The sequence below is a fragment of the Anser anser genome (genome assembly GCF_964211835.1).
Source record: "Anser anser genome assembly, chromosome: 1".
Taxonomy (NCBI): Eukaryota; Metazoa; Chordata; class Aves; order Anseriformes; family Anatidae; genus Anser; species Anser anser.
In genome coordinates, this window is record NC_139720.1 from 45,824,048 (window position 1) to 45,846,098 (window position 22,051).

Here is a 22,051-nt window from a genome sequence, read left to right on the forward strand (position 1 = left end):
TTGGAGTGTTTCCACAGTTACTGTTTGCAAAGAGCTTTTGAACCTGTAAAGCACACCACCATCATTATTCATGTAAATTAATACAACCATTTCCATTTGCTTCAAATGAGGCTAGGGCCTGCTCCCACAAAATGCTAAATGTCCTTAATTCTCACTGATGCATACAGGGGTAAAAAACTCCTCATATTTCAGGCTCAAGTACTTAGTTATTTCTGAAGTTCATATAAGCAATGTTTCTTTTTATTTGCAGTTATCCCTATAAACTGTTGTTACTTAAATTGAAGTAAGTACAATTTATAGATTAAACTGACTGTTTAAAATCTGAAGTTATCCTGAATTATCTCATCTGTGTTAACAACCACTTCTTGCTATGAACAGCTTTTTGCTGCCTTTGGTGTAAAAGGTTTTGATTCAAGTAATGAAAAAGATGGTTTCTACTAGGTTTAAAAGCATCTCCTAAGGGCAACTGTAAAAGTGCTAAGTGTCTGGAAGGTTTATATCTCGATCCCAGCAGGGAGTACACTATTTTATAAATGTACATTGCTCTGTGGATGTGGGTATCAAACCTGTATGTTGTTGCTGTTCCTCGTGGAACAGTAAGACTGCACTAGAGATTCTCTTAACAGCATTTGGACCAGATTACCTGCTACTGCAGTTTATCACTACTCATCCCAAGGGACCTCCTTTAGGATTATATAGTTGTTCTTATTTTCTGTGGACAGTGTCACTGGAATTAACAGCTTTTATTAACCTAAGTAAAGCCAATGATTGTTCCCAGGTCAGGCAGCATGACTGTCTGGGTGATTTTACGCTTGAAGGTCAGATCATTCTGTCATGATGGATGCGTCAGTGTATTTACCTAGCTCTCAGAGCACCCAGTCTAGAACTTACTTGTGGTCTGTACCTTTCCTCTGATGATTAGAGAGGTTGTTAACTTGTATTAGAATCACTGGCTGTTTTCCAGGCTTCCAAGCAGTGAATTCCCTACTGTTATATATGTCTTGGTCCATTCTGGTTTTATTACGCTGTCTTAGCTTTCTCTACTGCTGTTTTTCTTGAGTCACAGTTTGTACACGATTCAACTACCTGATTGCTGATGGGAAAAAAAGATTTTTTTTTTCAAAAGAAACCGCACTACTGTCCTTCAGTAAACTACATTCATCCATCATAGGAAGTGAGGTTTTATGTTTGTAACTCCTCTTACTAATGCAGCTAATGCAGTTTCATATTTTGGAGATCTTTTGTTTCCATGAGTGATATCCAGTTCTAAGGATATGGTGCCTATTGCATGGCAATGTGCACAAGGCTTAAGGAATCCATCTTTGCAGTGCTCTATTAATTTGATATATTTTGGGAAATAAATTTTCTCAAAAGGCAACCTCAAGCCATCCTTCATTATTTTAAAAATTTCTCTAAGCTGTAGAACTCTTTGAGAACCAAATATTTTTGTTTGTGCAATATTGCTTTGTTGCTGCTTCACTGCATATACAATGGCTTATACTAAGGACTTGGAAACAGATGCTGTACTGACATAGATATATATATAGTTTTCTTTTTATTTCTTCTATGCTTATTGTGTGCTCTAGGTAGATTAAAGAAAATCCCCCAAAGCTGCAGATAACAAACAATAAATGAAAAATAGCATAGAAGAAGGGAGCCCTCAGTACAAATTCAAAGAGAATTAATAGCTTCCACCTCTTTCTGCCCTTTCTCAGCCTATTGTCCCACCCTAGGGGAAACATAGTCAATAGTTCTTGATAGACTGTTCTAATCACCAATCCAGTCTTGCCTATGACAAGGGAGAAGTGAAGTCCTGCCACAACACTTCTTGGAACCTACTGCTGTATAAAAGATGGGCTGTTAGAATTATTTTTTTAGATGATGGAAATGCTTGGGTATTGCATAGGTAAGAAAATAATCTCCAAGCCAGCCCTTGTAAGTATGCAGGCCTGAAATAACACCTTATAATTCCTCTATAAGTTGCCCAGGTAAGTCAGCATATATTCTGAAGCAAAGCCTAACATGCTTTTGACAGAAGACTCTAGCCATTGAGTGGGCAGAGATACTCGGCCCTGGCTCCAGTACCTGGATGATTCGTAGGCTGATTCCTCCGCTCCCTTAAAATGCATTCTTATAATGACAATTGACAAAACACAATTATCTGAGAGTAAAAGGCCATACATTTCTTGCCAAGATCAATTAACAGAAGGCACATTGCTACCACAGCAGTATCTGCATCTTGATGGGAGGATGAAACTCTTCCCCTGTTTAGTCTATGGTAAATTCTCTTACTGGGGCTGTTGCTATCTGGAAATGTCCAAGCCCAGTTCCAAACCATCTCACATGTCCACAGTAGGCTAACCTCAGCCAGCCAGCAACCCCTTCCCCCCAAATGCACCTAGATCACATCTCTGCTGCTGTCAGCTTGAAAAGGCCATAAGCAGCTCATGGAACAAATCATGTCTGCTCAAGCCTTGTGAAGCTTTCCCCTTTCTGCATATGGGCATTGTATCTGTACATGCATATCCTGACTGGTGCTACCATGAAAACTGAAGCTGAAATAACAGAAATTAGTTTAAATAAGAGCTAAGCTTGGCCACTGTATTTAAAAAAGAACAACCAAACACTTATTAAAAACAAGGATATTAATGAAACAGACTGAAACCTGCAAACATGAAAAAGGAAAAAAAAAAAAAGAGGCAAAGGATAAAACAGAAGCATGGACGTGTCTTCCTAAAACATTTTTAGAACAATCAAACATGCTTTACTTAATGTATTGGTTTTAGAATTGTACTTTACATAAGTGGTGACATGTCCATAAACAAAAATGTCATGTCCAGCTTAGCAAGGCACCGTGTAACCTCTGTTTCTGCTGAAGTCAGGATTTGAAAGTATTCAGTACTCTGCAGGCTGAGATATCTACCAATCTGGTGACTCACTTTGGATATATGAGTTTTACTCACCACATTCAGTAGCATGATAATGCAAAAGTTGATGCACACTGCAGTCCCTGTAGTTGCAACCTGAGAGTTATTCCTGATTAAAGCCCACTTAAAGGCAGCAAAAGTGCTGACAGTCACAACACGGTAAATAACAATGCCAAAAACAGCAGCAATCACCACACATATCTGAAGGAGGAAAACAAAACAAAACAAAACAAAAAAAGAGAGATAGAACAGGGGTTAACTTTTTTCTGAAACTGAAAACTATACCAACGTAAAGAAAGGCTTGAAATAAACATCAACTTTGGTTCTAGAGAAAAGCTTCAACATGAACATTCCTCTTATTCTGAATTCCTTTTTATTTCCATAATGCAAAATACCTATAAAGTCATAATAAAATAATTTTTCATTTTAAGTATTTTCTTGGCCAATGTACCTGCTCCACAGCATTAATGTGGAAAACAGTATTGCCAGTTCTGGGAATTGGGAATTTTTCTTACACACATGTTTGACAATGTACAAAGACTATTCTCAAACTGATGTCCCAGTGTGATGGTGTTGTATCTGGGGTGGAATTTGTGCTTCACGCTTGCAGGAAAAAGTCTCCATTTGTAAGCACTGCCTCAGCAACAACCATGGCAAGCTCCCCTTGCAAGCTGTTTCTTGCTACAGTTCTGTAAAGATTCTATCTGGGGAAGGTAACAAATTCAATTGCCCTGGTAATGTCTTCTCTGATGAGTCTTTCAGCAAATGTGACAGTTATAATGTGAGAGCCATGCAGCTGAGCCAGCCTGCTAAATTGCTTGATGTTCCATATGCAACAGTTGAGCACTAAATGACAACTGTTTTCCATCGTGACCAATTTATGTCACAGTTTAGCAAACCACCTAAAGGACAAACAGTTGGGAATTAGTATGGGTGACTCATCTCATACAAATGCTGACACAGTACCCGTTAGCTATCTAATTAGATAGGGAGAGTTTCTTCAGTAAAAGACAGATAGTACTTCCAAAAGCTAGATGTATACTGAAGTTATGCAAAAACAACTGAAACCTGTCAAAACCAAAGCATATCTAAGGTAATTGAATGGGAAAAATGATTCTGAAAACATTAAGTGCTAATCAAGCTGCTTTCATATGTTATTAGTGACAACACTGTCTGACACAATCACAGTGCAGAAGAACAAAAAAAGTTAGGTGTGTGTGAATGTGAAGGGGCAGTTTATTAGATTCTCTGCTACCACACTGGCAGCACACAGAAACATTGCAGAGTTACTGAGTTAGAGGATTGCCTCTGGATTCCCTGCATAGTGCCAAGAGGAAGGACCCCTTTCCTTTGGTAACAAGGAACCACCGATCCAGTTGCAGCTGTATTTATAACTGCACTGTGAGTCAGTGCTGTGAGATTTTGAGAAAAGCTCTAACTTGAAGTTTTGGTAAGCATATCTCCTGTGCTTAAAACTATTCTTTTTAAGGGATATTTTTTACCTAAAAGGGGAAAAATCGTTGTTTTTCTACCTCATTGGAAACCCATGTTATGCCAACATTAAAAAGTATCTTCAGTGAAAACAATCCTTGTCTTGTTTCAAGGACTATTATGGAGACAATTTGTAGAGCATTTCATGAAATTCAGGGCAAGGCTACTCTCCCTGGCACTTTGAGCAAGATCTACCACTAGGCCAAGAAGATAAACAAATGCCTTTTCAAAGGGTAGAGAGTGAAAATTGTCCCCTTCAAGAAAAAAATACTATAATATATATATATATATATATATATAGGCAAAATACAGAAACACACCTGGAAAAGCACTAGTAAATTCCACTGGGGTCCAAGTTGATGACAACTGTGTTTTCAAGACAATCCTACTGCTACTGCTGTCATGTGAATAATACTGAATAACAGATTCAGTAGAGTTAGGGGATAGGGAGCATTTTAGCAGAAATGCATGCTGCTCTGTTAGGAGAGACTTCCCTGGTGCATGTAGCTTTGTGCTTTGGAAGGGGGAGGGATGCTTCATTTTCGAGAAGGAACATCAGTTTCTCTGTTTCAATTGCACTAGGAATATAAGCCCTCTTTTCTTACCCCTGTGGTACACTGAAAAAATACAAATATCTTTAATCACTTTAGTCACCTAAGCTAAGTTCTCTGTAGAGTATACAAAGAACAACAGACTCCCCCATGGCACCTCTTCATCACTCTGCCTTATCTACATGGGGAGGGTAAGGAAATTCATTCAGCTGAAGTTGGTGCCTAAATGTGATAATATCACTATTCCAGCACTTGTATAGTTACACATAGCCCTATGCATATAGCCTTAGTAATACTCCGGAATCTGGACCTCGAAAGAAAGATTTAACTAACTGTGAGAGTCAGTGAAGAGTAAACTAGTGTGGGACTTCACAGAAACTCAGGATATTTGCTCTGTGCAGATTTTCAGTCAGCAGTAAACATGATAGAGCTTATGGTACTTTCAAGCAGTCATATCCAGTATCTCCATACTCTCTCATCAGAGATAAAGTTACTTTGTATTATTTTAAACAGGAAAAGAAATAAAAGTTCTCAAACCATAAAAAATATTCCAGATGCAGAAACAATGAGTCTGCTGCATTTATCTGCAAATGCTTGATAAGGCTCTGGCTTTCCGGATATGGGGTTCATTCGTTCTTTCTTGGAGTACTTGGCTTCAAACTGCGGGCGTATTTCCTCCTAGAGAACAGACAGACAATGTTCATGTACAGTACAGCTAGGAAAGACTCTGTAGGAAACTTCAGATCATTTTTTCAGATCACCGTTAATGAGAATTACACCTTGGAATTCAGCAGCTGGCACAGCTACTATAAAAGCTGAGGTGGGAAATCAGGTATCCGTCATGAGGACTCAAATACATCACTATACCCATAAAACCATATTGGAACCATTTAGTGAACTCCCCAGTTGGCTACTTATCTAAACAATGCTTTTTCAAACTGTATGACTGCAAGCCATGTCATTTCAACATCATTATCACAGGGTTTTCCAGACTGGTATTATCCTATTTATACTGTAACTTTACAACAATGATGGGAGGATACTCCTTTTTCCAAACCCAATTGCTGTTTGCTTGGTAGTTAGGTAACAGCAGCAAAAGACTCTCATTATTTAGAGAGGCCATGCCATCCAGTATTGCTCAATTCCTTTCTAGCTTGGACAATACTAATAGCAGGAGCAGCTTTCAGCAGCAGACATTTCAAGTCTTGCTTTGCTGTAATACTCTCTTCTGAAATGAAACCTGGGGATTTCTTAGACTGCAACTTGGTTACATCTCTTCACAGCTGTGTTAGAAGACAGGGTTCAGCTGAGACTGTGTGGTTTTCAGCTGCAGTACAGCTCCCCCCCCCGCCCTGCCATCCAGCAGGTTCACCGCCAGCCTGTCCTGGCTTGTCCTGGGCCACCTCTCCCAAGTCTGACATCAGGGATGCTGCCAGAGACAAGGGCAAGCACCAGGCTGCGGGGATGCACTCTGGCAGCTGCTGGCAGACCATACACGTCGGATCGAGTGTTACAGTGCTCTGGTGCATGCTGGAGAACTGGCTCATCATACAGCTGGCTATGAGGAAGCACAGAGGCACCTTTCGACTGCCTTTGCAGGTTTTCTGCCAGGCCTCTGCTGCGCATTTTGTTGTAATAGTTAAGAGCCTAATGCACTGATTTCGTTCACTTCCAACACTTCAGCTGCTCTTAATTGAACTTTGCCTGACTGAAAGTTATTGATTATGGCTATAGGTTAATCATTCTAATAGCTTAGAAATAAGCAGACCTTAAATGGCTACATTGAAACTGGTGAATGTTAGTTGCTCATGCAAGCCTTTAAAACGTGAATAAAAATAAGATATCCTAAAATCTTACATTCTTTTAATAAAATTCCTCTGGGGAAAGAAAAAAAGTCTCATTCTCAGTCTTAAATTTTGAAGGCACTTTCTCAATACACTTAATTTCCAAATTCAAACAGCAACTTGGTAACATGCTATTTAAATAAAGATGAGAGTCATGTATGCTTGGCTGCAATGTTTGTCTAAGTATGTGCTTGAGGGAACCAGCACTGCATTAGCTAGTGGCTAAGCTAGACAAGCTAATATCTCTTTTCTCTGCCTATCCCTATGATTAAACACAGACAAAAATCTGCATGTGTAAAAAAAAATTAGAGAAAGTGAGAATGCAACATGACATACAGGAAATAAGCTTCTGAATCTTGGCAGAGCAAAACTTATTTGGGGTATACACAAAGGCAAAGCATGTTTCTGTGGAGGCGGGGTACTACCTCGCTCTTATTCTGCCCTGCTCACATTGTTTCTGCCATATCAGGGCAGAAGGCTGTTGAGAAGACGAGAATCTAGCAAGAGAAACAATACAAGTAATATTACCATGTGCCCAGGGACATCCAAAAGGACAGAGTGTGATGGCATTGAAGCAGGGCACTCGAGAACTGAGCTCTGCAGATTGTGGAAGGGCTCTGCCAGCTGACCCACTGAGCAATATGCAAGAAACCCTTTCTTTTCTGCAGCCCTTTCTAAGCCAAAGCTTGATTACATTTTACGATCTGCACTATAAGGAAGTTTTCTTACTGTACACACCTGTCCATAAATCTAGGTATCTTCTACAATCTCCAGTCAATTCAGATAATGCAAATGCAAATGCTATTTTTATAGATAAATCTCCACACAGAACTGAAACTCTGGCATGAACCTTCATACCTGTTTAATGACACTCAGCAATGCTGAGCACACCTTTGGGAAGGAAGCGGACAGTCCTGTATCTGCCTCACATTAACAATATACAGAAAGTGACACTGAAGAAAAGGAAAAGTGCACTGCAAATAGTGACAGAAGCCATATCTCAGCTCGGAGTCCCAGGAACACGGTGCAGTTGGTTTCTTGTTGCACACCCCAGGCAAGACCCTGTTACTGTCCATGTTTCTCACCTTGCATCTCATTTGCAAGGAAAGAAAATACAGATATGCAGGGCTGAAGGAGGCAGTACACCTTGTGCCCATGTCCCCAGGCTGGAGGACCCAGACACTCCAGGGGCTGTGGCATGCCTTCCTTTAGTGAAAAGCTGTAGTGGTCAGGAATTCACAAGGTCATGTATGTGAATAGTTTGAATTCTCCTTCCTGTTGTCTTAATTGCTTCATTTCTTTGTCTCTTCATTTAGAACAGAAAAGTGACAGTAACGTGATAGGAAGCCCTATAAATCTTTTTTTTTTTTTTTTTTTTTTTAATTTCAATCTATTGTTGGTAGGAATTAGCAAATTTCCCTTTGTAGCAGAACATTTTTCAATTTGACAACAAAAATTGAAAGAAGCAAAGGCTAGACATGGCAGCTAATGCTAATAAAAACAACAATTTTCATTAATAGAAGCTTGTGACTTAGAATGGTAATTAGAACTGTTTAATTGATTTCTGTGAAATAGCTAATAAAAGAAGTTGGCTGGGTTTGTCCAGTGCTAACTGAATGGAAATGAGAGATGAAATCTAATTGTCAGAGATTTTATTAGAAAGCAGGATTTTTAGGAGTAACGTTTCACCTTATGGAGACAAAGTTTCACTGACATGTACATCATGATCAACTCCACAAGATGTGACTTTTTCAATCTACAGACATTTCTCAATAAAACAGGCTGTTCTCCTTCCCTCCTTCTCAAACATGCATCATCCAAATTCTCTCTCTCTTTTTTTTTTTTTTTTTCCCCACAGAAGAAACCTTTCTGGTTTCTGGAATATCAAATACAGATTAATGTGTACTGCCTTAGCCCAGACCTTTCTGCACTAGAAGATCTACTCTAAATTTCTTTCTGCAATATATCCTTTTCTTTCAGGAGGTTTCTGAGTTCTTCAACAAGTGAATTCTTGTAGGAATCCAGTCTTTCCTAATCCAAGTATATATTGTCCTGTTTATCCCAGATGTAGAAAGGGAATTAACCAAAAAAACTACCAAAGTCTGAATCTTGATCACTGGGACAATGAGAGCAGAGCCACCCATGGAACTAAGTCTCCTTTGTGAAGGCCATGATTCGCATGTCATCCTGCTTGCAGCTGAAGGCAATTGCAAAGTGAAGGTGGACTTCGAACCACAGAACAGGGAAATAATCTCAATACTTCTTCACCTTGGGACACATGCTTCCAAATCTGTGACTGTCTTGGTGTCAATGTCCAGCAAAGAGCCCGGTGGCAAAGGAAAAGTGCGTTATCTGATACTTTTAGGAGAGAAGTCAGCGATCAGTAGAGCTGACCTTAAAGCAAGAACATTTTTGAGTGCAGCAGGGTTGGGCACTGGCAGCTGTAGCATCTCCAGAGAAGACACCTCTGGGAGGCAAGCAGCTCCCACCTCTGGGACCCCACTGCACACTGAACAAAGTAGAAGGGAGGAGGTGATGTCTCAAATGACAATTGAATACTGATGGTCTGATGTCTGGTCACATAAATCTTTGAGAAGCAGCCAATTGAGTTCTTATTGGCATGTTTAACCTCTAATTCAGGAGGGAAAAGTACCATCTGGCACACTGCTTCTGAAAGGCTTCTGCTTCCTGAGGTAGAGACCGACAAAACTCCCTCCAGAATGGCTCAGTGAATAGCTGTGGAGCAGGTACACTCAACACTGCCCCAGGATACAAGATTACAGCCTTGTTGACAGACCTCACTGGTAAAAGCCTGGTGTGAGAAAAAAGGACCAGCTGACCAGGGAGCAGGTGTCCTCTGAAAATCACTGATATGCATATGCTATTCTGCAGGCCAGACTGAAATAATATGCCAGTGGGACATAAACGTCTCTTATAAAACGTAATGTTATTTGACAAACATCATAAAATAAATGCATCACATTTCTATGAGGATAGTTTCAACTACCAGAAGCTCAGACAGTCTTTATGACTGGAAGAGAAAAAATCAAACTCTGTTGCTTGCCTTCTGTCTTTTCAGTTATTCCAGCTGATGGGATGGCTGCCTTTTTATTTATTTATTTATTTATTTTTCCTAAGACATAGACATGGTACTGCTTTTAGAAATCAGAGAGCAAATCTTACATACGAAATCTTTCCTCCAGCCTCTGCAAGAGGACAAGAACCTTCAGTGGAAGCAGCAAGGTTGCAAGTAGAGTTGTGGGCATGTGCATGAAGAGGAAACAGAATAAGGACTGGTCCTGAATGGGCTTGGACCTGTGGTTCTCACTCCTAAGAGAAAGGCTCTTCTGAACCTTACCACAGCAGACAGATATTGCTTAGTACTATTATTACAGGAAAGAATATAAAAAAGAAAAATGAAAAAAAGGAAAAAGGAAAGAGAAAAAAGAAAAAAAGAAAAAAGGAAAGAGAAAAAAGAAAAAAGAAAAAAGAAAAAAGAAAAAAGAAAAAAGAAAAAAGAAAAAAAAGAAAAAAGAAAAGAGGAAAAGAAAAAAAGAAAAAAAGAAAAGAGGAAAAGGAAAAAAGAAAAAAGAAAAGTTGAAAAGAAAAAAGAAAAGGAGAAAAGAAAAAGAAACGGAAAAGCAAGGCATCACCTAAAGATAACTTTACCAGGGAATCCAGTATTTGTAAATAAATTGACTATAAAAAAGAAAAAAATGGGTGGATGGCTTTATAAATCTGCATAAATCCCAATTCCAGGAAGCTTAAATGGCAAAAGGTGCAGACATATAACATCCCATTCCATGAATGTCTGCCAGACCCGTCTTCCTGGGGAAAAAAAAAAAAAAAAAGACTTGGTGGTGTATTTTTTCAGTCCAAAGGTTTCTTCTCCTTGTGGGACACTGAACTGGAATCCTGTCCTGACTTAACGTTTGATATATCTGTATTCTGCCCTACCTGCCAGCAGCAGCAGTGGCCTTTTTGCAACTAGCCAAGAGGGACAAGATCACTGCAATTCAATGGTGATCAATATCTGAAGCTCAGGCAGGACTGTCTCAGTGTCCTCTCTCTGTTACTCATCAGCATTGGCAAGAGCAGGCTGCTAATCTCAGGAGAGGTAAATCAGTATCAGTGTTCTCTAAATATACCAGAAAAGTCCTGAAGTGATGAAGACTTGGCAGCCTATGTGCACGAATACTGATAATCCTGTTGATATAAAGAAACCAGTATCTAGTTGTGTAAGTTATTTCACTTCAGGTTCTTGGCTTATTTTCCTAGTCATTAAGCATTTCAAAAAACAAACAAACAAATGAACAAATGAAAAAACCAACAAAAACAAACAGACAAACCAAATCAAAACAAAAACACACAGACACAAAAACCATCCTACCAGCAAATGAGCAATTGTACCATGTCATGGCCTCAATGAACTACATTGCCTCATGGACAAAAAGCCCATAACTCAGAAGTCTGCTTCTCTGCTGGCAAGACTAGTGAAAAAGATTTTTTTTTCCATGGAGGCAGCAATATAGAAGTTCAGCTGTATTCATACCACTCCAGCAGTCTCTTACAGTCCCTCCATGAACTTCAGTACAGTCTCTGGAGAGTAAGGAAAGCAAACTGTGGACACCTGTACATCCAAATCCCACTCAAGGAACAATTTTCCTGCCACACCCACAGAATCTTGCTTTTCTCCCGCACAATAAAACCTGCTAGTTCTCCTTAGACATCAGTTCTCAGTCCCAAGAGCACGGTGTTCCTTTCTAGTAACCACCACGGGAAATGATTAAGACCGCTTTTCACTGTTTGCTACTTTAAGGGACTTCTTCTGCCAGCAGGGAATGAATTAAGTGCATTGGGTTGGTTTAACTCCTTCAGTTTGGATTTGCAAAGGTGTAAAAGAGAGGCTGGTTTGCCCTGGGGAAAGTTTCTTCACATTCCAGAGGAAACATCTAAGGAAAAAAATGCTTATTTTCTAGTTTATGAAGTTTTGAAGAATGAATTAAAAATAAATCCGAAAGAAAAATGTTCTTACATTTTTAACCAAATCTTTTTGTATTGATGATTAGAGAGTACATTTTTTTTAATACAAACCTCTTCTTCTTCCCAGTCTATCAAGTCCCAGTCATAAGCAATTACTGCTCGCCTTCTTTTCCAAAACTCCAGAAAAACAGTAGCTGAAGCAAACAGAAAAACAAAAACAAAAACAAAACCACACGGAATTGTTATTAAGACTAGAAAATGTTAAGTACTATCACAGAGCTGTTGAATGAAGCTGTTGCGTTATTTTCATCTCTTTGCATAGAAGGGTTCTTTTGAACAAGAAATCAGGCTGATGATCAAAACTGCTTTTAAAACGTATTGCTTTCTAAGGATTACTCTGCTTGTGTCAAGTATGACTGAGGCTTTAGAGATTTCACTTAGTGCTAAATGAAAATGTTTAATTTCTAACCAACCAAGGGAGGACTCTCAAAAAATAAAATTGTTCCTATGAGTCATCATTACTAAACACAGCAGACTTCTGATGAAGCTAAATGTTTACCGAGGCTACTGTAGATAATGAAGTAACTTTCCTTCTTTGAAGATGATTTAAAATACACAGGAAATGGAATCCAGGGGAAGCCTATTCAGGTGAATGTGCAAATCTGCTGACTACTACTGAAGAAAATGGAATATTTGTCTTACACTTTTCTAATCCAGATGATGTCTTTTACCCTACATGATTGTGTATATATAGTGTGTCACACAGCTGACAATTAAACATTCTGTGCTGAATAGCATTTAATGACAGAGTTCAAGATGCTGTAATGTTCTTGTACATGACTGTGCTTCCACTTTGTGATGGAAAGAACAACCAAGGAAGCTCTCAGTCATCCAATCATACATTCATATTCTGGAGATTAATACTGAACGACTATTTATGGTTAGACTTTTAAAAATTTATTTTGTTAAAAGAATATGTGAGCTCCCACTGTGAGGTTTAGATCTTGCATTTACTGCTCAGTGAAAAGCATCTGACTGAAAACCATGAAGAACATAAACCTTTTTGTTCATGAACTAGGACAGTATCTGCTGTAACAGCGTCATGATAGCCTGGCAATATGTCCCACATCCAGTTCTAAAAGGATCTCCTTAATGGACCATCTGCCTTACTGCAGCATATTGATAATGACATGCTATCATACTAAGCACTGGAGTAAGTTTGGTGAATTTTTTAGCCAGGAAGAATTATTATAGTTTAATGCATCAGTCAGTGCAGCTAAGATATGCTTAGAAAATGAACACTGCAAGCAGATCAGGAAAGATATCAAAAAGCATGTTTAAGGAGGTAGTTTTTCTGTTTGAAGGCATTTTCATATATCATGCCATCCTCATTCTGAAAGCTGTAGTCCTGTTACAGCAGGTAACCGGCTACTTTAATATAATTAAGGAAGTCAGTTAATCTCCTGATCCTAATGTCTATGACTTTTTACAATAATTGCAGTGTGATTGGTTGGGATCAACAAAACTACTAAGTGCTAATGAGGCTCTGCTGCTGCTGCTGCTGCTGAACTACCACATTGGTTCATTCCTTGACTTGTCTTCTGGTGGAGCTGATTCTCTCCTATCAGCTCATGCTGATTTATTTTGTACAGGCTAAGCAAGTAGCCCTGCCCTTTTTGGAGTTCTGGGAGAAACAAGTCTGATTGACTACTGCCACTCTGCTTCCATACCAAAAAGCAGCTGGAAGCAGAACTTTAGTGGGTGTATGAGTACACAGGCCTGAACCTCTCAGATACATCTATGACAAATTGTACTTACTTTCTTTCTTGTTTTTCACTCACCTGTAGTGAGGACTCTATTCACACTATATTTAGAATATTTAGCACCTGTCAGAGTTAGTAGGTGCAGTTTCTGAAGCTTCTTTTGAAAGCTATTTTCAAATCATTAAGTATAAACTAGGATGAGCTCTACAACTCTGTTCTAGCTTTTACTGTACCACACTTCCCTCTATCCAGGTCATATGCAGTTGTCCCTTGCTAGATATTATAAAATGTGCTATAAATAATCGTCTTTGATTGATTCACTGTACTACTGATGTCTTCTCAAAAGTATTGCATTTTGAAATTTCTCTGCTCCTTTTGAAGTAACCACTAATAGCCTATATCACAGTTCAGCATTCTTTTCTGACTTTGACAGCGTAACATGACACAGTTGTACTTACTGTCCTCCTATTTTCCAACTGGTATATTTAAACCAGATGCTAATAATTCTCCAAAAATCCTGCTTGGAATTTTGAATTTCTCATTGGCCTTAACTCCCAGGTCTTCTGATATATATATATATATATAGTATATTATTTTTGCCCTGCTTTAGAGATCAGCCTTGCAACTCAAACTTCAGCTTCCACTCGAATAAACAGCTCTCTTAATATCACCTCCTCTGATGCTTTTGAACCAAGTTATGATCTTGTCTAGTAATGCAAATGGCCTTTTGCAGCAAACAGCTTAGTCCTGACTTTCTCTCAGAAATTCTCTCCCTACTGTATTTAAGAACACCTTTTAATATATCTATTCTCACCTTTAGAATATGTTCTACATGCCACTACTACTGCTAAAGGACCTCCTTAAATTCTGTCTCCTCAGAGAGCACATCAATGTGAATGTTTTATGCTAGTGGCAGGGTTTTTAGGAATATAGTATCTTTTATTAGACCACCTGATATATTTAGAAAAATGTTTTATGTTGGCATTTCTTATTGCTTGGAAAAAAAGTGTTAAGTTTTTCATGTAAGGCCTTTTTTCCTCTCCCGACTTTGCCTTTCAGCAAGTGTTCTAATGCTATCTCCTTTATCAAAGGAAACATGCTTGTAGATAGACAAGAAGAGATTATAAAAAGGACTTTTCTTGCATCCCATAGTCCCCCAAAGATATGCAGAGGAATGAACCAACATCAGTCCACTGTGTCTCTAGCAAAGCATTAGAAATGATAAATAGTTGGACTTTCTAGTTGAACTTTGCTGTTGAGCTTCAGGCAATGTCTAGACAGTGACATTTTTGCACTGGCTTTCTCCAGTACTGGAAAAGCAAAAGTTTCCTCCAACTGGAAAAGCAAAAACTACTTTTTGTCTGGCTTACAACAGTATAGTGGAAGTCAAATGATTTACCTATTTTTTTTTTCTTTTCTGAGAATTACTTCTTTCTGCACTTTAAATGACAACATTTATTTGGAATGAACATGTTTCTCTCATATTCTGTCTTTGCTATGAATCCAGTTCGGATAGAAAAAACAGAGAATGAGTCTTTCCCAGAAACTGGACCTATGATTTTGTCAAGCTTGACATATCTCAAGGCATACATAAAGGGTAAAGTGTAGGTGGTTCCCTCTAGCACAGAAACACAAAAACTACTATTGCTTCCCTCTTTTTGAAAGCTTTGATCATCTGAAAAACATTATTAAGACTACAGATTCTCAAAAGGAAAATTATTCTGCAGTTTCTGAGGCGAAACTGAGCATCAATGACAGTCTGTCCACCAAAAAAAAGAGTATTAGTGATTATAGGAACTTATTGTTTCCTATAAACAGCAGAGATTTATAGCTTTGACCATTTTGGAAGGATTTTTTCTTTCAACAGAAGCTCCAATACACAAAAGTTTAGAAAAACTATCAGGAAATTCCTTCAGTGTACTAAAGGAAGAATTTTGTTCTTTGCCCCATCAATTTAAAATAAAAATTACCTTAAGTCTTTTGTCTTTTGTATATACTTTAGTTAGTGTCTTTTTTTCCTATTATATGATTTACTTTCACTTCTTATGTAGTACTTTGCTTAAATAAGGCAGAAATACAACAAGTGAAGTGGTGGGTCAAAATATTTTTTTGATGAAAAGCGTGTTTCTCATCCAGTATTTCCTGGTGCACTTGGCAATTTCAGCCTTACTCTGATGGGACCCACTTCCTTCACAATGAAGCATTATAAAAGATGGGTACCTGTGCTTCAGAGTACTACAGCCAGGCTCTTTGCTTCTCCACTGCTCAAGCAGCCCACTTGTGGGGTGTGATGTTTGTGGTGGTGATTTCTCTCCCTAGGGTAGCCACAGCAGTTTTTTCATCATCTGGAGATGCATTTTATTTCTATTTATAAAGCAAGCAGGTAGCCTGCTTTGTCCATCAACTAAAGATGACTTTAGAATAAAAGGAAGAAAACAACCTTTTTCTTCAAAGAAAGCCCAACCACGGCTGGTTTCTGAAACCCCCACACAAATGGCTGAGACTTCTCCCTCAGGATGGGAATTTACCAATGTATTTAAAGATGGTGAAAAAGGTTCTTTGGATAATAAGGCAGTGGCACTGCCATCATCATTTTGTATGTCACTCTCTGTCAAACTGGATCATCTAGAAGGCTGAATTTTTCTTAGCCAATTTGTCACCTGCTTGCCATTTGTTTCACTCTGACAGAAAAATCATTTCCATGATCAAAATGTTATCATTGCTTCTTCTCTTCTCCTACGATTTACTGAAATGAAGGTAACACCTGCAGCTGCCAGTAGGCTTACTGCAGACTGAGAATCTATTTAAGACAGGAGGTAAGCCAACTCATAAACACAGGACCATAAAATCACTGAGGAGTGTGGTTTTCCTTATGCTAATGCAGATTTAGCCCTAACTGTATTGAGAATATCTCCATAATCTCATTGTTGTCTCAGCCAAGTGTTACTCAAGGGACTAGATTTTGGGTGGAGCTATAGCACTGGCCCATTCCCCAAACCATCACCCTATACTCACACCCTCCTTCCTGTTGCTGCCTCTACATCCCTCTGGGTGGCAAGCTCACAAGCACAGTGTAATCAAACAAAACTGGGGGAGAAAGTCCTTGCCCTAGCTACTGTCCTATATTCGCTTTCCACTAGCCAAAAATACACAGAGGACAACTTTTATTGTATTTTTTACTTTCTTCCCTGTGTGCTTAGGTGCTGGAGATGCACGGATGGGCAGTGCAATCCCCAGACCTGACAGGCTGGTGGGAAGACAACCCCCGAGGGCACTGGGGCTTGTAGTCTGACAGTGATACCTAAGAAGAGAGAAGAAGGAGAAGCTGACCCAAGTGGGGTGCAGCTTCTATCAACTAGAGCTAGGAGAGAGAGAAAGCCTACTCAACTAGGCATGCTCAGCTGGCCCAGCCTTCTCCCAGACATGGGAGACAGCAGGCATGGCTATGTGAGTAAGGGACTTCCCTAGAGCTGCTTTTTCCCTGTTTATGGGCAGTGCTAAGACATAGGTGCACAGTTGTTTCCAGGAAGCCGTGTTACTACTAAGGAAGAACAAAAACACTGGTGTAAAAAGCTTCACTCCAAAGACACACTCACCAACAATTAGAAACAGTGGTACACACATTCTGCTAACCTGTCAATTTTCCTATCTGAGATGAAAGTCCCTGTCTTGGAAATTCTCATCTTCCGTAAGCATATGGAAAAGAGGTTGGAAAAGCTAGGTATGCCCCTCAAAATTTCTTTAAGGCTTGACTTAGAAATTTTTGGTGATGCTCAGCTCTAGTGAAGCTCTAAAACAAAGCTGGAAATACAAAGGAGAAACAAAAAATCTGTACATTCTGTGGGTTTTTCCCTTAATATAACTTGTGATATTTTAATAGCATCAATATTACATGAAATGTCATGAATAGGCTTGATTAGAATATGACTTAATTTAATTAGTCGACTTAGACAAAAGCATAGTTTTGGAGGAAGGAACTAAGGCAGACCACTAAGATAATTTATCTTCTCCTGATGGCTCTGGCACTGTCTTTTGGATCTCTCTTGCAGTTCAGTAAAGAGATTCACAGATAAAAATGGAGATTATAAAAATTAATTTGACATCTTTCCCAAGCAGTTTAAGATGTGAATAAGAACTGGAAAACAATGACTAGGTCAGGATAGCTCAAGTACCTGGAGTTGTGAGATGGAAGCCATTTCTGAGGCACCTCATTAAGCCATTTTCTAAAGGTGTTAACCTTCTCTCAAGACAGTGTAGTAGCAGCAAAACATCTTGGCATGCTCAGGGCATGTTTGAAAGACTTTATGTGTTGCTAGAAATGACTGTTTCTTGTCTTGAATTCTGCCTACAAGACTACAGTAGGCAAAATAGTTGAGCCAAAAACAGAACTGTCCTGTGGGCAAAATTCAGCCTCCATGGCAACGGTTAGACCAATTTCGGATCAGTTTGTCATTCAAATAATTTTCAATTTATTTCATCAGATTCTTGCTTTGATTACAACCAGCTCACATGTATTTAAGCTTTACTGCCTTTCTGCAGGGAAGGTAAAACAATGCATTAATACATTTTAGTGAAGACAGAAAACTGGGCTTCCCTAAGCTAAGAGAAGCCCTAAGTATTAGCAGGCCTCAAAAACACACACAAAACCAGAATATAACTACCTGCACACACAGACACTGTATGTTGCATACTTTTTTTTTTAAAATTAAAATGATTATCACATAAAAAAATGATTTAAATCATTTCCATATTCCTTCTGCAGAAATAGAAAATAAGCAAGCCTATATTGTTTTCCTCAGTGTCTAAAAAAAAAGTGTGCTGGAAATTACAAAGACCTATGTTGCATCACAAGGTTTATGAAAAGCATTCTGCAGTCACTCATATTAAAACAAAAACTTACCCCACACTGCCATGAAAACAGCAAAAAAGACAGTAGCTCCATTGTCAAAAAGGTGTGTTACCTGATGGGGATATTAATAATCTGATCAATTTATGATAATATGGCTTTATTTTCTATTTTCCCCTAATAAAATTAGCACAATCATGAGTGCAGCTGGCCTGACAATCCTGAGGACTGAAACCCTTCCCTTGTTGTATGACATGCACCTGTCAATGAACTCCATATCAACTGACTAGTCACCAGCCTGGCCTGGGACTCACCCCTGCCAACAGTAAGCATGAGCATAATTTCAGACCCAAAGCATTCATTTTATGGAGCCACTTACAAAGGATGGATCATAAGATAATAGTTGATGCCAAGGACACCGTAGCACATGCATCTAGGATGTGACCTCTGGGACTGCTGAATCTGTAAGTGCAAATTGCATTCAAGTGTTTTACAGCCCAAACTGTGTCCTCGTAAAAGACAATGGATGTTAACATTGGCTGAATTTGATCTGTCCTTTGAAGATTTTATCTACCCAAGCTCACTAAAGACAAATGCAAAAGGTGAAAGGAATTCTATTACCAGGAAAACATTTCTACTTGAATAGTTTAAAATGTACCTTGGCATAAACACAGCTGTCTGACAACCTCATGAAGGGACAGTATTTATCACATATAGGACACATTATGATATCTGTAGCTTGACAGACTTCTTTACTGGAAAAATCAAGAAGATAAAAGTTAATAGTTTGATGCACAACAATCAGTCATAGAATAGATTGATAGGTTTCACTAATAAAAGTCAGTTACTTATTGAACAATATTGGTTCTTTCTGTAACTGAAGCCAAGATGTACACAACTGTATGTGCCTAATTAAGATTTGTTCACTATCCAAGACTTCAGCATTTGTAGTCCTAGCTGCAAGGAACAGTTCTTCAAGGCCAACTCAACAGTAGCTCTTTACCATTTCCAGCTTCTCTTTGAGTCAGAAGTGACCTTCAGCTGGACAAGGGTGAGAATGAGCGCAGGTAAGCTTGACTCAAGGATTCTCTCAAGGATTGTTTTAAGTGGGCAAGAAAACAGAGGTGGGGCACTCAGCAGAAGACTGAGGGGGTTCTTTGTCTGAAAAATGCCTCACTGAGGTGGACCTTTGGAAAAGGCCTTGAAGAGAGTGAAAATTCCCCACTCTTCACCTGGTCTGTTATGACTGCAGTGAAGGAGCCCAAGCTCTACTTTTCCTACTTCATGCTGAGAGGCCAACACCATCAGGAACTGGAACTGGGCTAGAAACATTGCCTCCCATTCCAGTTTAGGAACACAAAACAAGGGAAGCTCAAAACTGGGTATCTTACAAGTACCAAAGAGTCTTTTCCTGAGTATTCATTCAACAGTTCAAAATTAAATAATTGACTATTTGTACTAAGATCTCTTACATTATTCATAATATCCCAAAGCTGTAATTTCTATTATGAAAGTGTCCACATTACCTGACTTGGCAGTGGTTCAAAGTGGTGACTCCATACAAAAACACAAACAATCCAATGAAGGCAGCTGGGAAGAGCATCCCCGTGTACCAGCCTAACCAGGCAAAGTACAGCCCAATTTTCTCACCAAAGTATCGTCTGTTTTAAAATACAACACAGAGAAATTACCTGTCAATTAGAATAAATCTGCTTAATCATTCTTGTTAATAGAAAATAAATATTTCTATTATACCTGAAGAGCAGAGCCAGACCTTCCTAAAGAAAAAGACTGCAATTAGGCTTCTCAATCCACACTGAGGAATCTGCCCATTTCTAAAATGAATTTAAATATTCACTAAACACAGTTCATAATGAAATTACTGGAGACATCGGAGAGGAAACACTGAGAACATTAAAAAAATAGTTCTTTATGTCTGGGAAACTGATGAATTTGAGCTGAGTAACTGTATTTCCCAAGTAATTTCATTGAAATCAGTTTCATCACTAAAAATGGTATAATAGAAAAAAAAAAGACTTGAGCCCAAATTATTTCTAAGAAATTAATTAACTAGAGGTTATTCTCCAATCAAGTTTATTTTCATTTGCTTATTTCTTTTCTTATCTCAGTTCCTGGAAAATTAATCTCATGACTGTAACACAGGTGTAGCGTAGAGTGCAAGCGATGTAAAGAAATTATGTTTCATTTTACACTGATTTGAGGAAAATAGTCTGAATCAACACTAATCTGTTAGCTATATTGTTTAAAAACTAACAGCAATGTGATCAGGAACTTCCTATTTGTGACATATTCATTGGTATTTTTCCTCTTCCCAAACACAATCACACTTTATGTATCAATGAACACATCCAGCACGTAAAAAATCTTCTGGACTTATCAGCATAGGAGCAGTCTGCATGCGTTGTCCTGTGTTTGGGTATTATGTGTACCGTATGCTCTGATCAGATTAGAATGCTTTACAAATTAGTATGCAATGAGCATGAATACGATGGAATTTTTGAGAGATTATTTGCAAGAATAGTTTTAAAGAATGAGGTAAAATAGGTAAAATGATATTCTTGCACTTCAGAGACTTCATGGACAACTTAAAAGTGCATGTCAAGTGAATTTGAGAACAGCGGCTGATGAAAACCCACATTTACACTAATGATGAAACTTCTGATCTCTCCGGAAAAAAAGTGAAGTGAGCTAGCATTGCTGGCTCCTTTATGCTACCAGAACACTTTTTTTTTGGTAGAACTTTCAAAGTCAGGAAGAGCCCCACAATGGGCTTTGGGGCTGGAGGCAATGGGGAAGAGAAAGAAACACTTGGTCTGGAATAGACAAAATCATCAGTTTTCAAATGAATGTCAAGATTTTCCAGCATTAGAAATATCTATCAGAGCCCAGCTCACACTTTGCTGGATGATAGGAAGAAGACTGACCTGCACTGTTTATTATCAGTTGAGTTTACCAACATTGCATCAGAGGCCAAATACTGTCATGTTGTTTTTATTCTTCTGTCATTCAACAGAGAAACAAATTTTGGGGCTAAAGAGGTGGTAAGCTAACAATAACATACGCAGTTCTGACAAGGGCAGCAGGTCTGGTTATAAAAAGACACACTGGAAACTGCTTTTTGAGCCCTGACTTAGGAGAGTTAGTGAACCTTTTGGCCTTATTCTTTGTCTGACACACAGGATATAAAGCTGTGTCTGCTCCACTGAAAAAGAAAGCTCATATTTTAAGCTTTCTTCCAATTAATATTTATGGACTTATTTTCTCCATGTACATAGTTCAAAGTAAACCTAACATTCATCAAGATTTATCTTTTTGTTTCATTCCCTGCATTCAGGGATGAATGTTGCCCCTAATGTCTGCAATGAAAGGAAAAGGCACATTTCCCTTTTGTGAGGCCACTTGTGAACCTGGTTTTAAAAATAAGCGCTGTATGCAGACTTTTACTTTTGTGCCTATTGGCTTAATTATGAACAGCTTCAATATTTCACCATCACCCTTTGCTTCACAACAGGTATTCCACAGGCTGTACTACTATAACCAATGTCAGGATCAAGGTAGAATTTATTTCATTTCCTCTGAACCTGTAGATAGCATAGATATATATTTTTTTCTGTAAGTCTCTGCT

General features: G+C 38.7%; 1 protein-coding gene across 3 annotated transcripts in view; it reads right to left on the bottom strand.

The window, feature by feature from the left end:
- ANO4 (anoctamin 4) overlaps positions 1-22,051 on the bottom strand; it is a 220,395-nt gene that overhangs the window by 25,531 nt on the left and 172,813 nt on the right. For all 3 annotated transcript variants that reach the window (XM_083821204.1, XM_083821205.1, XM_083821206.1), the window contains 6 exons: positions 19,932-20,066; positions 19,064-19,160; positions 18,460-18,520; positions 11,908-11,990; positions 5,507-5,647; positions 2,964-3,128 (listed from right to left, as the gene is read on the bottom strand). In XM_083821204.1, the coding sequence (XP_083677330.1) occupies positions 2,964-3,128; positions 5,507-5,647; positions 11,908-11,990; positions 18,460-18,520; positions 19,064-19,160; positions 19,932-20,066 (682 nt within the window). The remainder of the gene's footprint in view (positions 1-2,963; positions 3,129-5,506; positions 5,648-11,907; positions 11,991-18,459; positions 18,521-19,063; positions 19,161-19,931; positions 20,067-22,051) is intronic.